Consider the following 14,607-nt stretch of genomic DNA (forward strand, 5'->3'; position numbering starts at 1 on the left):
AATGCCCTCTGTTTCTGGGTTGCTAAATATGTATCCTCATCAGCAGAGTGTTAGCGGGCCCTGCGCTGGAAGGTGGAATTGTGTATGATGTGTGTTTGTTTTCGATCCCTGCAGCGTTATAAGATATTAAAAAATTATACTCATTTGGTGCGCTGTCTTCAGTCCCTGCAGCATTATAAAATGACCCTGCCTTTCAGGGTGCATTCTCCAGTCCTATTCTGTGGCCAAGGGTAAAGTCTCTGGCAAAGTTAGGTTAAGTGGTGTCAATGTTTTGAGTTACAAGCGGACTGGAGAAGAAATGCTTTCTGTCTTGAAAAAAAAAACCAGCCACCAAACCCACAACTTGTTCATTGTTTGTATAGATTTCTGTCACTGTTATTAGTTGCCCCGACTGCATTTAAAAACTAATTCTGGTGGGAACACATGGCACGTAGATACCTGATTGTGATTTACACTTCTGGCCAAGGAAGGTCACATTGTGTATGTGCTTTCCCCACCAAATGGTGCTCAGATTTAAAGGCGTACAGTTTCTTTCACAGAACTTGTGTGTGTGAGGGTGGTGAGCCCCTGGCCCAGGTTGCCCAGGGAAGCTGTGGCTGCCCCATCCCTGGAGGGGTTCAAGGCCAGGTTGGACGGGGCTTGGAGCAACCTGGGCTGGCGGGAGGTGTCCCTGCCCAGGGCAGGGGGGTTGGAACTAGATGATGTTTAAGATCCCTTCCAACCCAAACCATTCTATGATCTGTGCCACCAGCAGTGCCTGAGTACTACCAGGCTGTGGTACTCAGGGCACGCAGGCTGTGTCTCCTCCTTCAGTGCTGCCCTTGGGATGTCCCAACCTGGAAGCAGTGAAGAGGGCTGTGTGCCTGTCTGCTTTCCACCCACCTGAGGACAACTGGCATGGAGTGAAAGTACATCCTAGCTGGTAGGGCGTGTAGGAGGAGGCATGGCTGAGATCGGAGAGATGCTTTCTTGAGGCGGAATGTCTCCTCAGCTCACTCTGGAGAGCTGCAGGTCCTGCCCTGCCTCGGGCTGTACTGTTATGGGTCCTGGTGACGGAGGTTCCTCGTTCCTTTGCCATTTTGTAGTGTAAAGATTTTGCAGCTCCTCATGTGAAGGGAAAGGAGGAGTCAAAGATGTCTTGTTACCTTCTGCTGGACAGGGTCTCTGTAGCAACCAGCAGTGGGGGTGAAAGCGACATGTAAATAAGCTGAATTTGAGTGATGATCCTTTCTTTTTTCCTTTTAAATAGTATCTGTAGGAAAGAAATTAACATAATTTGAGCAATTTCAATGATGAAAGATGACCGTTAGAAGAAAATCAGTTGCATATGCCAGGCCAAGAGTTCTAATTTTAAAATTGCCCATGCAGTCTTAATTTTATCTTCAGACTACCGTTTACTTTAAGAAACAGTAAACAGCCTCCCAGTTAAAGATTTTCTAGAATATTACATTATGCCTTTTCCCCTGGGGATGCAGATCCTGTAAGCACTGTGTCCTCTCTTGTATATGACAAATCCCATCCATGAGAGTTGCGTATGGAAGACTTGATGCAACAAACACTCATGCAAAATTAAGCAGATGGATCCCAATTGCCATTTACTGTAGATCTCTTTCTATTGCTCTGTGAAGTATTTAGCTATAATTTACTCCCGTTTTAAGGTAAAAGGCCCATTATGGTGGTGAAATAAAACTCTGAAGTTGGATGGCATGCTTACCTGCTTGCATAGTTGATCTAAACTGCCTCGATAGGCCTGCGTCATAATGTATTTAACCATCATGAATATAAACTTGTTCTGTTAGTAGCCCCACTGAAATCAATTGGACTGTCTACAGAGTACTAGCCGAGAAAACTAAAGACAGCACAATCTTTGTCCATAGTTCTGCTTAACCACGAATGTGCCGAATGTTGGGAGAGAAGTTAGGTAACACCACAGCATTTACATTGCTGATGGATGACTTGCACCACGCCATTCCTGTGTCCTGTCTTCCTTCTTTGTCGTGGATTACATTTTATCTTGGTTCAGTTAGTTTTCATGACAGAGGTTTTGATTTTGTTTTTATGGTCACATTATGTTAGCTTTAGCTCTCCTGGAATTTCTCAGAGCCTTGATGGTGGAGGGCTATTTAAAAACGTAAAAAATTCCGGCAGCTCTTTTACTTTCTTAAAAGCTTGTCCCCACAGCAATGCATGCTCTTTTTTTTTTTAATTTCTTTTTTTCCTTACCTTTAGTTGCTAGCAGTAACTAAATTGCCTTCAATCTTGTGTTATTTGGAAATCTGTTTTTAGAGGTAAACATTTCAGAAATGCTGGTGTCACCCGAGTGCTTTAGTCCCACTGATTTTTTTCTTCTTTTTTTTCAAATTCTTTTTTATTTTTCTTAATAGAACATAGACCTCTCTGGAGCCAGACTTTCAAAGGTAATACAGTACCTAAAAATGCAGGCATCAACTGGGATTTTCCAGAGTTTGAATTTTTATCTTCTGCTAATTTTAGCAGATTGAAAATCCCGGAAGTTATCCCAGATAAATGCTGTCTGCTCCTCCAGGTTCCTAAATGCCTTTGAAGTCAAATATTATTTTCAAAAGCCACTCAGGAAAAAAGTTCTGAGCTGGCATTTAATTTACCTTTCCCTAATTTTCCAGAGGGGTTATTTTAAAATGTAGATGTGGCTCACTGTTTGCTTAAATGAGCAAAGCCCATAATGTAAACGTGGTGGCTACCAATGCAGCACTAGCTGGAAGTGATCAGCAAAGGCCAAGATAGTGCTTCTCTTGATCCCAGCGTAGCCATGAACAGGATTTGTTATGGTAAGAAGCTAATATGATATTAACAAAAGTAGCTGTGCCTTGATTCATAATACCACTGTTCTGCATTATTCTAGGAATGTTCATCCGGGCTTTAGATGTGATTTGTAAACTTTAATTAAATAAGCCTCTTGGAACCCCTTGTTGGAAATGTAGTGTTGCTTCTAAGAACTTGAATTAACCAAGAAATAATTGAATAAAGGTTAATATCGGATAAGCTCTCCATTTTGCAGAAGAAGATGATACAGTTTTAAATGTTGCATTGGTTGCAGTTAGTACAGGAAACACGAGAAATAACTCAAGGTCATTCAACAAGACTGTGGAAGGAACAATCCCTTGGGAGCTGACCGCGTACAACAAGGTGTGCTCAGGTTGATTCACACTCTTCTGCTTTTGTTGACTGACTTGAGAAAAGTTAACCATAGGATATCTTTCCTCAGGAAGGTCTTTGTGAGTATTTTAGGGATGTGTGTGTGTATGTATTTTGTATCTACCTATATAAAATAAATCTGCTTTGAAATATTTGGGTATTTTTAAGTCATCGGTGGCAGTAATACACTGTAATATTTGTTTAGTTCTCAAAGCGTGACATTGTCCTTAGGCTGCCAAAAGAGGATGTGGCTAGAGGTTGTATCCCTCCCGTTCCCATTAATGCAGCCGTATGTGCTGTGCATATTTTATGTCGCATCTCCTCGCCGTCGTGGAGCAGTGGGCTGTGTGTGCTGTTGATCAGGTACTATGGGTGATCAGGAATCTCCTCCACCTGTCCAGGAGGGTGCCATGGGGTACTAAAAACTACATTTTGGACTACATTCCATTTCTTATACACGTATCTCTTAATATGTCCCTTGTTGTCCAGGGTGCTGCTCTTTCTGTGGGGTAGAGTGTTATAAACTGACTTTATCCTGCTTAGCATTGTGAAAAGGCATAAAGTAGAGGCAGTGAAGTTACAGAAGTTGTCCCCTGGCTCATCAGTGTTCCTGTTAGCACTGCTTGTTTCAGCATTTGTGTCTCTCTGGTCTAGATCTGAAGAAGACTCCTCATCCTTCAGAAGTAGCATGCCCACAGTCTTCCTGGCCAATGATTCTTCTACAGCAAGCAGGACTTCTTCCTCATCCTGAGAATCCTTCATCTCTTCCTATGTCAGTGGCTACAAGGCCAAGAGCCAGCTCACCATTGTCCCCACCAAAATCTCTCGGACTGGGGCCTTCTTTTCATCACACGCAAGAGGAAGAGCTTGCAAAGGTGGTGGAGCAGGACCCTATGTTGGAGGAACTATGTAAGCCCCTGTGCTGTAAGCTTTGCAATGTCACTCTGAATTCAGCACAACAAGCCCAGGCTCATTACCAGGTAAGGAGAGTGGCAGGAGGCGCAGCTTTCAGGGCTGCTGCATCTGCAGCTTCTGCAGACATACCTGTGCCAGTGCGTGCACTGGCAGTAGCGTTGCTGTGGTAGCACAGAGCTGAGTGTGGGCTAATGCACAAGGACTAACTTAGCTTCTCAAGGGGATTTTGAGTGCTGCATTGAGGTGGCTGTACACCTGCAGCAGTGTTTGAATTAACTCGTCTGAAGCTACTTCTGCACCATCTAATGAACCGAAGGCTGTGGGTAGAACTGCTCTGTAGACATATCTTCACCCTGCTTGAATTTGCTGGTTGTTCAGACATGCTGCAGGGCTTTCATTTAAGGTGTCGCCAGTGGAGTATTTTGCAAAAACTTTGTCCACCGGGACAGAGAAGTAGTACCAAGATGGCATGGGTGGAAAGACAGACACTCATACTTTTCCTTTGTTTTATGTGATCTGTTTTCCACCCGTACACTCATCCAATAAAACAGAACTACTGATTCCACAGACATGATTTTGTAAGACCTAGACAGCTGTTCTCTGCTGGATCCAGAAGTGCAGTTAGGGAAGGGAGCTGCTGCCATGTGCTCATCACTGCCTCCTTCCCGAGATTATGCACATGACTGGTCTGCTGATGGGGCCATTTATGCAAACTTTCTCTCGTCTGCTTTGGACAGCATCAGCTGAGCCAGCTCAGACCAAATGAGTTTTGTTCGGGCTGGTCTGGTTGACTCGTCTGAAATAGGTTAGGGACTATTTGCATATGCTTCTTTGCTGAGAGATTGAGTATTTCACAGTCATGTGTTACACCATTTTACTAGTACCCTCTCTCACTAGTGCTGCATTTGTGTGACAGTTGGAGATACTAACTTTCTCCACCAGCAAATCCAAAAGGGTGGTTGTCCATATCCTCAGGACACCAGACCCAGATCTCAGATTTGCTGTTGGCCCTGAAAAAGTGTTATTGTGCCAGTGAAGAGGTAGATTGAATTAGTGTTGCACTTCAGCATCTGATTTCTGCAGTATTTCTGCCATGAGGGGACAGAAGGGCATTTATAGTACATAACTTGCATTTATGCATATGCCTTACTGTATATCCACAATGCATATGCATACTCTCGTGTTGCTCTATCAGGTTTTCAAAATACCACAAAGAGCTATAATATATGTTGTCCAAGAGAAAATTAAATATGAAGCAGACTTTTTTAGATTCAATCTCATGTTTTAACTCATGCTTGCCACCTCCTGGAAAGAAGAGAGAGAGAGAGTGTGTGTGTGTGTGTGTGTTCAGGCTTATCAAAAAGCTATGCAAAGCAGTTAACGTTTCATGTTTAAAATACAAAATACTCATTTTAAGTGAAATGGAAACAGATTGAGGAACTAATTGTAACCTTGTTGATTTGAGAAAATCAGTTCAAAATGAGGCCCAGTCGTGCTAGGTGATGAGCATTTTGGTGAAAAGGGGGGATGGCAGCATCTCTCAAGTTCAGAGCTGTTATTTTCCGAGTGACAGCTCCTTTACCTGAGGTGCCATCTTCATGGCCACTTTCTTGTTTCGGTCTCTGGATCCTTTTTCTTTTAGTGTAAGATACTATTATTAGGACCGTGAGTAATCTGGGTTCTCTTTACAGGGTAAAAACCACAGTAAGAAACTCCGAAATTACTATGCTGCCAATAGCTGCCCGGCACCTGCCAGAATGAGTAATTCGGTTGAGCCTGCCCCACCTCAGGTTGTCTCCCTTCCGGCTCAGGTAAGGCATGGGAAGGTGTCTGAGATCATGCTGCTTACTTGTCACCTGGGCCCCAATAAGGATAACTAGATCTCACGCTTTGAGGATTACTGCAGGAGTTGGGAAAGAATTTTCCTTGTGGTGGTACAGGATGGTAGAAATGGCCTGTTGTGAGCTGTTTGCTCTCCTTTGAAGATGCAGATATCGATCTGCCCTTGCAGCAGAATATTGGACTTGAAATGTTCTATTTCTGTATGGCAAATACTTTGATTCCTAGGTAAGTCTGATGTGCTGCTGATTATGGTTGTTTAAGGGCAGGTATAAAACAGCATTGTTGGAGCTGGATTTGGACACAAGGGTGTGGCACCCGCCCTACACAATCATCCCTCCATTGTGTGAGGGAAGCCTACATGGAAAAAAGTGCTTAGGTGCTCCTACACCCATTGCCCAAGGCTGTTATCCAGTTCCTCTTTTGTTGCTCATTTTGCAGTGCTCATTCCTGTGTATAGTGTGAACGGATGGGTCCCTCCGTGATCCAGATAGATTAATTCTGTCTCAGGCACGTTAAAGGCAAAAGAGATGATTTTTGCTTTCTTCTTCATCACTTCTGATTGTCATGGGACTTAACAGCTAACCTGGCACTTGCATGTGACTGTGCAGGGAACCACAGCTGGGCTGCGGGGATCGAAGCTGTGCCTGTCATTTCCCAAAGCGTAAGCCTCTGTTGTCTGTAGAAAAGCAAAGAGGATTTGCTGTAAGCGGCGGGCGGTTATACATGCTGTCAGAGCCACCAGAGGGAGACTCGGTCCCATGTAAATTGACTTTGTGTCTCACAGAATGGAATCAAGAGGGCATGGGGTCCAGTCCTGGGTAGTGGGACGTGGGTGCCGTACCTGCTAGGATATCTGATGCATGTTTTAATGGAGAAGATGGTCCGTGGCAATAAAAAGACGACTCTGGGGCCATGTGAGCATTGGTGTTGTAACACAGAAGTCAGAATTGTGTGTGTCTATAAGCTTGAACAGTATCAAAGGAGACATGAAAGAAACTTGACTTGGCAAGTGCCGCAGTAACATGGCTGTATGAATCACTGCTGCTGCACTGTTTACAAAGCACTTTTCTCTGGATGATACGCACCGAGGAGACGTGGTTGCTGCCCCAATCAGCGTGTGGTCTGACTACACAGGCAAGGTATCCTTCATATGGCAGGAGCTATGCCTGTGAGGCTGGGTCCTTCCTCTGAAGTCTTGATCCCGGTATCCTCTTACCTGAAGGGTGAGGATCAGAGGTTTGGCAGCTCTGCTATTGTGTTTTCAATTTCTTAGTGTGGTCAGGGAGCTGTGTAGAGACAGGGTACTGTGGAGAGATTAGGTACGCTGTAAATAGGGGAGAGGAGCACCTTTACCTTTCAGTGGGTCTTCCTCGGTGGGAAAGTCACTGTTCATCAGCTCCCAGCAGTCAGGAGTAGAGGAGTTAAATCATTGCTGTGAAGTAAACAAGCCTCTGTAGCTATTGCAGAGGTACTGGCAGTTTGTTCAGGTTGCTCTCCTCTCCATCTTGAGATCTGATTTGCCTAGATCTCGAGGAATTTTCAGATTCTCCTGGAGATAAGGCAGGGAGAATGAAGTTCTAAGAACAGTTTGGGGAGCGCTTGACAGTGTCCTAATCCATATGCTCTAATTCCAGCTCTCTTGTTGCCTGATGAGGGTGATACTGGTCTCAGTCCCTGTGATTCAGACATTTCAAAAATTTAACCTTCTTGTATTTCACATGCTGTCTCTCCCTTTGCTGCTAGATGGGATCCAGTAAACCAGGTGGCCGAGTGATCTTGGCCACGGAGAATGATTACTGCAAGCTTTGTGATGCCTCGTTTAGTTCTCCGGCTGTGGCACAGGCTCACTACCAAGGGAAAAATCATGCCAAACGGCTGCGTCTTGCAGAAGCACAGAATAACTCATTCTCGTAGGTATTGTTCAACTTCACGCTCAGGCTGAAAGCATGTGGCATTGTCTCTGGCAGTCTTTTTCTCAGAAAACTCTGAATTGCAGCTGTTCGTATTTGTTTAATCTTCAGGGACGCATCAGAACTAGGCAAACGAAGGGCAAGGAAAGAAGGGAATGAATACAAGATGATGCAGAACAGAAGAAATATGTATACAGTTCAAAACAACACAGGTAACTGGGAGCTTGCATTTGTTCTATAGTCGGAATAATAATGAATAATAAACAGACTTGTTTTTCTTCCATTTCTGAGGTCTTTTTTAGCAAAGACAGGTTGTGAAAGGAGCTGGTCCTAGCTCTGCTGATCCTTCATGTTTGCATGTTTTTTCCCAGCTGCTAAAGTTGCTTTGTTTTGTCAGCCTGCTTGTTAGTTCGGTTTCTCAGTTTGTAACTTAATTTACCATCTGCCTGTCTCTAAGGCTGCTCTAAGTGGTGACAATTTTCCTGCTTTATTTTCTTGGCAAGCGGCCAGGTGCTTTGACTCCTACTGTAGCACATCGACCTGTGCTTGCACTCTCACGACCAGAATGAGAAAGCATGTTAGCCTCCCTCTAAGACCATCTGTTCCTAGAGTAGAGTCCTTCCTCAGGTATTAGGTACTAACTTTCCCTCTTTACTAGGATTTAAAGTGTGTTTTATAGTGTCCAGCCCAGCATCTGTTTCTCTTTTTCATTTTGAGTTGTGTTATGAGCACGTATTAGCTGAAACCCTGATACTTGGTGAAGCTTGGTTTAATCATGTCATTCTAACCACTGTCATGTGGAAAAGATAAATCTTGTAAAGTTCTATTAAATACCACTTCGTGATTATTTTAAACTGAGGCAGCTTATTCTAGTCAAAAGACGGTTCTAATTCTGGAATTGGAGGGTTAAGGGGAAAAAAAAAAGTCTTATTACTGAAATGATTAGCTCCTCATTTTCAAAGCCCTATTGATTCTTAGGAAGACTGGGGCACTAAGCCCACTCTACTGCTTTAGAAAATACCAGCAAGTGCCACTCCCCTATGTGCTACACCCCTGTAAATCTGGATCTCAGTGGAGAAATCATGTGGGAAAATAAGGTTCAGACTCTAATCAGTTAAAGCAGCTAATCTTTTTAGACATTTGTTGGACTTAGAAGTTGTCACTAAGCTGCCTCAAGGTTTTCTTTTCGTATAGATAAAACAGGTCTTTCTGTTGTCTCCTCAGGTCCCTACTTCAATCCCCGCTCACGCCAGAGGATTCCTCGGGATCTGGCCATGTGCGTCACCCCCAGTGGCCAGTTCTACTGCTCCATGTGCAACGCAGGGGCCAGCGAGGAGATGGAGTTCAGACAGCACTTAGAGAGCAAACAGCATAAAAGCAAGGTGTCCGAACAGCGGTATAGGAATGAGATGGAGAACCTAGGCTATGTACAATGACGCGCCACCCTTGGTAGTAGTTTGCAAATAGAGCAGCTTGTCTCTCGCCTGCTGTTTGCCACATGCCCTGCTTTGTGCTCCATTTGATAGGAGTATGCTCTCGAGCTATACATGTAACACCTGCAAACTTAATGGTATGGTTAGATTTTTTTTCTATCATAGTTGGCAGGATGACGCTGTGCAGGACATGAAGTGTTTTCGATGTTTGTTTGCTAATTATCTAAGGCTCTTCATTGTATTGAGTGGCGGGGAGGACTTTGTCTTCTCCCCAGCCTTCTGCATGAATATGCAAAGCCCAAGAAGTGCCGGGAACTTCTGTCGTTCTACCACACAGGTGGACCATGTGCAAAGCCCACTCCCCTCTTTGCACACCATAGAGCAGTGCTCCAGAATGCCTCCCTACACCAGACTGAATCTCTGGGCAGCTTGTAAAGGAGGGGCAGGAAGGGGGCCTGTGAATGTGTGAATTAGGTGGTGTACTCATCCACAAATTGCTGCTTGTGGCCCCCCATTACAGCCCAGAGTAAGTTCTTTCCACGTCCTTGTAGAAAGGCTGTACATACCTCTCCTCCTTGGAGGGTCATGCCTCTTACTGCTTCCTCCGTGATGCAGATTTCGTTCTGAACATCTGACATTGGGTATCAGCTGATTAGCCCCATTCAGGAATACTCCATTCTACCAGTTAACCATGAAAAAAGATTCTCGGTGTTGTTGGCTGGGCACCTTAATGCACTGTGGGGGTGGCTCATCTCCCTGAAGAGAGTCTGTGGGGGTCTCAGTGGCTTGATGAAGTGAATCGGAAAGCAGGCCTGCTCAGAGGAGATGTACTCTGCTTTGATTCTGCCTTAGACGGAGTAGGACTGAGAATAGGTTGGAAGGAGCTGTCAGCTGTAATTTTCTTTGCATACTGATGTAGAATAGAGCAAGCCTTGGTCTGTGGCCTGCAGCTCTATTGCTTTGGGGGAGCAGGGATGCCTGGACCTTTGGGAGTGGATACCGGTGTGTCCCACTTCCGTGGCATTCCCTGGACAAAGCCCAATGGGTGTTACAGAGGAGAGGTGAAAAGCTCCCTTGGACTAGAGCTACCAATATTGGATGAATTTTTTTCCCTCTTTTTTTTCCTGTCTGTGAATGGGTTTTAATTCCATTCCTTGATGTGAACTGCACTGTTTTAGGGACCATCAAAAATCCAAAGTTAGATAGGATGTAAATGTCAGGGGTGATGATTGTTTGAGTAACAGCTTTTTGGCCACGCAGAAGTGTTCATGAAACTTGTTAAGTAACTTTGTAAGTGTAGAGAAACCCACAGGGTGTGTGATTTTCCTTAGCAAAAGTAGAAGGACCATAAAGAGCAGAAGCAGGGCTGACACTTATTTTTCTGCTCATGTGGGTAGATGTGGGGAGCTGCGATTGGAATCCAGTTCACGGTGTTTCTCAAACGTTGGCTCCAGTGGCAAGTGCAGCACGTAGGTAACCTCCGTTGGACCTGATTCACCACTGCACTGCTACAGCTGTACGCTGGTATAGCTTCATTGACTTCAGTGGCAGGTGCAGCGAGGGTGTAAAGGAAGCGTCACGGCTTGTCTCTCACTCCATTTTAGGCAGTAAGTTGAATTAGATGCAGCTCCATTGGTTTCAGTAGTATTTTACCAGGGATAAGCTTTACCTAGTGCATAATGTTGAAGGTAGCTCCCCCCACTCCACTTTTTTCACCATTCTGATCCTGCCTTTTGCTTTTTAAAAGGACTTTCTTCTTGCCTTAAAAATTAAAAAAAAGAGTAAACTAACAAAAAATCCAGATGATTCTTATTCATCTTTCTAGTCCACCTCAAAAAGGTTTGTTGCACTTGGCTGCTCCTCAGAAATCGAATATTGTTACCTTTAGCTGCCAGAGCATCAGGTAGTTGTACAACCTTAACACAGCCTTCCTAAATCCAGGCAAGGTGGGCTCTTGCACGGTAGTCGAAAGCAACTGCCTGCATCATTCCATGCTGATCCTGGCCCTGCAGGTACAGGCAGAGCAACAGACATCCTCTTGCTCCTCCTTTGTGCAAGACCGGTTACATAGGGTTTGTACACTGGAGCACGTTAGAAAGTAGGAGGACGGGTGCCCAGGTTGCAAAGCACTAACTGTGACAGCCTGTAAGTCTGTTACTTCTGTGCTTTCCTGCCCCTGGCTCACCCTCTGTGTGGCCTTGAAGAACATTCTCCATGCAAATATCTCTCATCAGCCTTTTCCCCTCATCTTTTGCAGTCAAACAAGGGCTCTGGTTTTCTCTTTGTGTTCTGTCTTTTGTTTTGCTAGTCTGATATCACTGTGCAGGGACAGAGGGAGCTGGATGAGCCTTACCGTGGTGTGTTTCACCAGAGTGATCCCTGCGTTGTGGTTAAACATCCCTCCTGCTGTAAATTAAAGCGTGGCATTTCCTGCAGGCTGCAATTGGTAGCAGAAAAACAACACTTTGTAAAATAAGAGCTGGATGAGCTGTAGGTGCTGATGTTGTCTAGCTTATTGCTAGGACCAAGAAGGTGTTTTTGTCTGCTTTCATGTGTCCCAAAAATCAACCGTTCACTGCTATCCTTTGGTTGCTGCTCCTGCTCCCAGCCCAGCAATCTGCTCCTCATTTGGCATTTCCAGTGGCTGCTGGAGGTATCAAAACTCAGTTTGCTCCATGTGCTGTTACCTCCTGGTGCAAACGTGCCACAGCACGCCAGTGTGCTGGTGCGTTTGGGAGGGTGTGCGAGGGGGGCTGTTCCTGCGGGCTCCTCTGCACGGGGCTGAGCCTGGTTTTGAGGAGTGGCTGGAGCCTGCCATGAACAGAGAAGCCTGGAGCTGCTTGGTTTTGTTCAAGGGAGTACAACTAGTGAATGTCATCATCCTGAGAATTTCAGAGCAGTGGGTTGTATAGCAAGTATAATGCAGACTGTGGGACTCAAGCGACAAGAGTAGGACAGGTTTCCTACATGGGAGAAAAGCTATTTCTTGCTGGGACAAGCAGCTGAGACTTGCATTGCCCCAGTGCTCTGTTGTGGCCCTTCCCTACAAGTGACCAAAGCTTGCTTCTCCCTCTTCAGCGTTGCTTAACGGTTTGTGATCTTCCTACTCTCCCTCCAGCATAGAAAACTGTTGACTGCAAAGAGAAGACACCCCACCTCACTAATATCGTTAGGGCTCAGGCCAATCCATATTTGCCAGCACGAGAAACTGGGCTGATCCTGATTTTATTTTTTTTGGTGAAAGCTGTTCTCCAAATCAGCATTCAAAACACATATTGAAAACATGTCGTGGCCAAACCCTGTTTGACACAGACGGGCTGGGGAGAATACCGTACAGCTGTAGTACCATTTTCCGGACCCATTGAATCTTTTTCTCATGTTAAACAAAATACCAAACCCAAGAAACAGGACTTCTGAGAAGCTGTCACATTGGCCAGTAGGTTAATGACCTTTGCTGCTAGAAACAAAATATAAATCAAAGTGTTTGTATTTATTTTACTGTGCTGACCACTAATTGATTTGTTAATATTTAAGGCATTATTCTGTAGGTTGTTTTTGTTTAAATAGAAAACTCTACATCGCACTTTGCTTTTGGATCAGAACAGGTTATTTATTATATTTGTGAAAACGTTTTGCCTCCCGCATATGTATTGTTTTCTTTCCCTTGATGAAAAAAACCCCAAATAACAAAACCTATCCCAAAACCAAAAAAAACCCCAAATCCAACAAGTGGATCTTCTTTGTTTCTTTTCATGCCAAACAAAATGGGTATTTCCTTGCAACTCACTCTTAAATGTCCATTTCTATTTTTTTTTTGCCTTCAACGGTTCCTTTGGTAACTTGGGATGATATTTTTAGAGACACATGAAGTTCATACTACATCTAAGCATTTCTTTTAAGGCAAGGAAGTAAACTATGTGGAATCCGTGTATTTGTGTGGAATATGAAAGCGATACTATTTTATTAAGCATTAGCTGTTATTTTGCATTCTGTACTAATGAGTAAATGTGTTAGTATCTTGCCTAACACTGGTCTATTTTTGACTTTTTGCTTTCTTCATGTACATCAAAAGGAACCCTGAAAAACTTCTGTGGAGTTGCTTAGGATGGTCATCAGTGTAACAAAACGCAGATTTTTTTCTGTAAAGCTTCTTGTCTTTTTTTTCTTTTCTAGATGCCCATTCTGGGGCATTAGAGGGGAAAGCTATTGCCATAAGCACGGATTCATATTTTAGCTTACTAATGCATGACGTCCTTTTGCTACGATACTTAAGTAACTCTGACTGTAACCAATGGGAGTCTTGCCCAGCTCAGGAGTAAATGAAACACCCTAGCTAAATATATTATATTGGCTAGGGCCAGGCAAGGTACGTTGCTAAAATTCGTCTTTTACTCCTATGTTTGGGTTACAACACTCTTAAGGTTTTGCTTTTTTGAGGAATGTGCATCTGGGTCTGTAAGTATTTGGTCCTGCTCCAGCTAAAATAGTTTGAAGTACATTGACTTTAGTTGAGTAGGAGCAAGCCTTGAAACCTTTCAGGAATTTCACACTGCTGATGTTTTCTCATAGATGTATTTTTTGTTTTGTGATTATTATTTTTTTTTATTAAATTTTACAACCATGTATACAAGGATGCTCTGGATGAGATGGACATCTGTTGCCGATCATGGAAAAACAAATGCCATGGTTGCCAAAGGATTAGCAGAAAATGGAGAAGTCTGGACTTGATTTCTTTGAAGTTAGTGGCAAAGCTCCTATTGTTTTGAGCCGGGCTGTCTTCTTTGCCATCTACATGAAGTTGGAAGTGAAAATACAATCCACTTTCAAATGAATGTGGTCAAACAGTAGTTTTGGGAATCTCTCCTTTAAACAATGTATCACAGTTAAAATTGTATCTTTTTATCTGACCTATCTGCAGGTAAAGGCAGGACTGTGATTTTTAAAAAATAAAATCAGTTTTTCAGTTTGTGTTTTGCAGGGGAAAAATTGCTTGATTTAATTTCCTTCTCCATCTGTCCAGCAACATCATTTGCAAGTGCTTTGACCGTGTTCCATCTAGAGCCTTCTTATCAGGTTGGTTTTGTACATTTGTCCTTATTTTCTTTATGTTGTACTGACCCCCGTGAGGGAATAGTTGATGAAAATGATTCTTTTTTCTTTTTTTCTTCTTCAGTATATAATAAATCATCTTGCTCTTATCATTGTACAGCCTTAGTGTTTGGTATTGCTGCTGCTGGTGCTATGGCTGGGCTATGCATGACTGAATTGATTTTAGCCTAACGTTGAGGGTGACTACAGGAATAATACATTTTAATACACTGATAAAGGAGTTT

The 14,607-nt window shown here is 43.7% G+C and overlaps 1 protein-coding gene across 8 annotated transcripts in view; it reads left to right on the top strand.

The window, feature by feature from the left end:
• The window catches only part of ZMAT3 (zinc finger matrin-type 3), a 29,146-nt gene that overhangs the window by 537 nt on the left and 14,002 nt on the right, over window positions 1-14,607 (top strand). For 3 of the 8 annotated variants that reach the window (XM_054205583.1, XM_054205584.1, XM_054205580.1), the window contains 5 exons: window positions 3,829-4,154; window positions 5,781-5,900; window positions 7,675-7,841; window positions 7,953-8,053; window positions 9,066-14,472. In XM_054205583.1, coding sequence (XP_054061558.1) covers window positions 3,885-4,154; window positions 5,781-5,900; window positions 7,675-7,841; window positions 7,953-8,053; window positions 9,066-9,277 — 870 coding nt within the window. In that variant the 5' untranslated portion in view covers window positions 3,829-3,884 and the 3' untranslated portion in view covers window positions 9,278-14,472. Of the gene's footprint in view, window positions 1-9; window positions 3,166-3,379; window positions 3,538-3,828; window positions 4,155-5,780; window positions 5,901-7,674; window positions 7,842-7,952; window positions 8,054-9,065; window positions 14,473-14,607 lie in introns of those variants that run through there. The other 5 variants (XM_054205585.1, XM_054205581.1, XM_054205586.1 and 2 more) reach the window with 5 other exon arrangements.

The sequence above is a fragment of the Rissa tridactyla genome, chromosome 6 (genome assembly GCF_028500815.1).
Source record: "Rissa tridactyla isolate bRisTri1 chromosome 6, bRisTri1.patW.cur.20221130, whole genome shotgun sequence".
Lineage (NCBI taxonomy): Eukaryota > Metazoa > Chordata > Aves > Charadriiformes > Laridae > Rissa > Rissa tridactyla.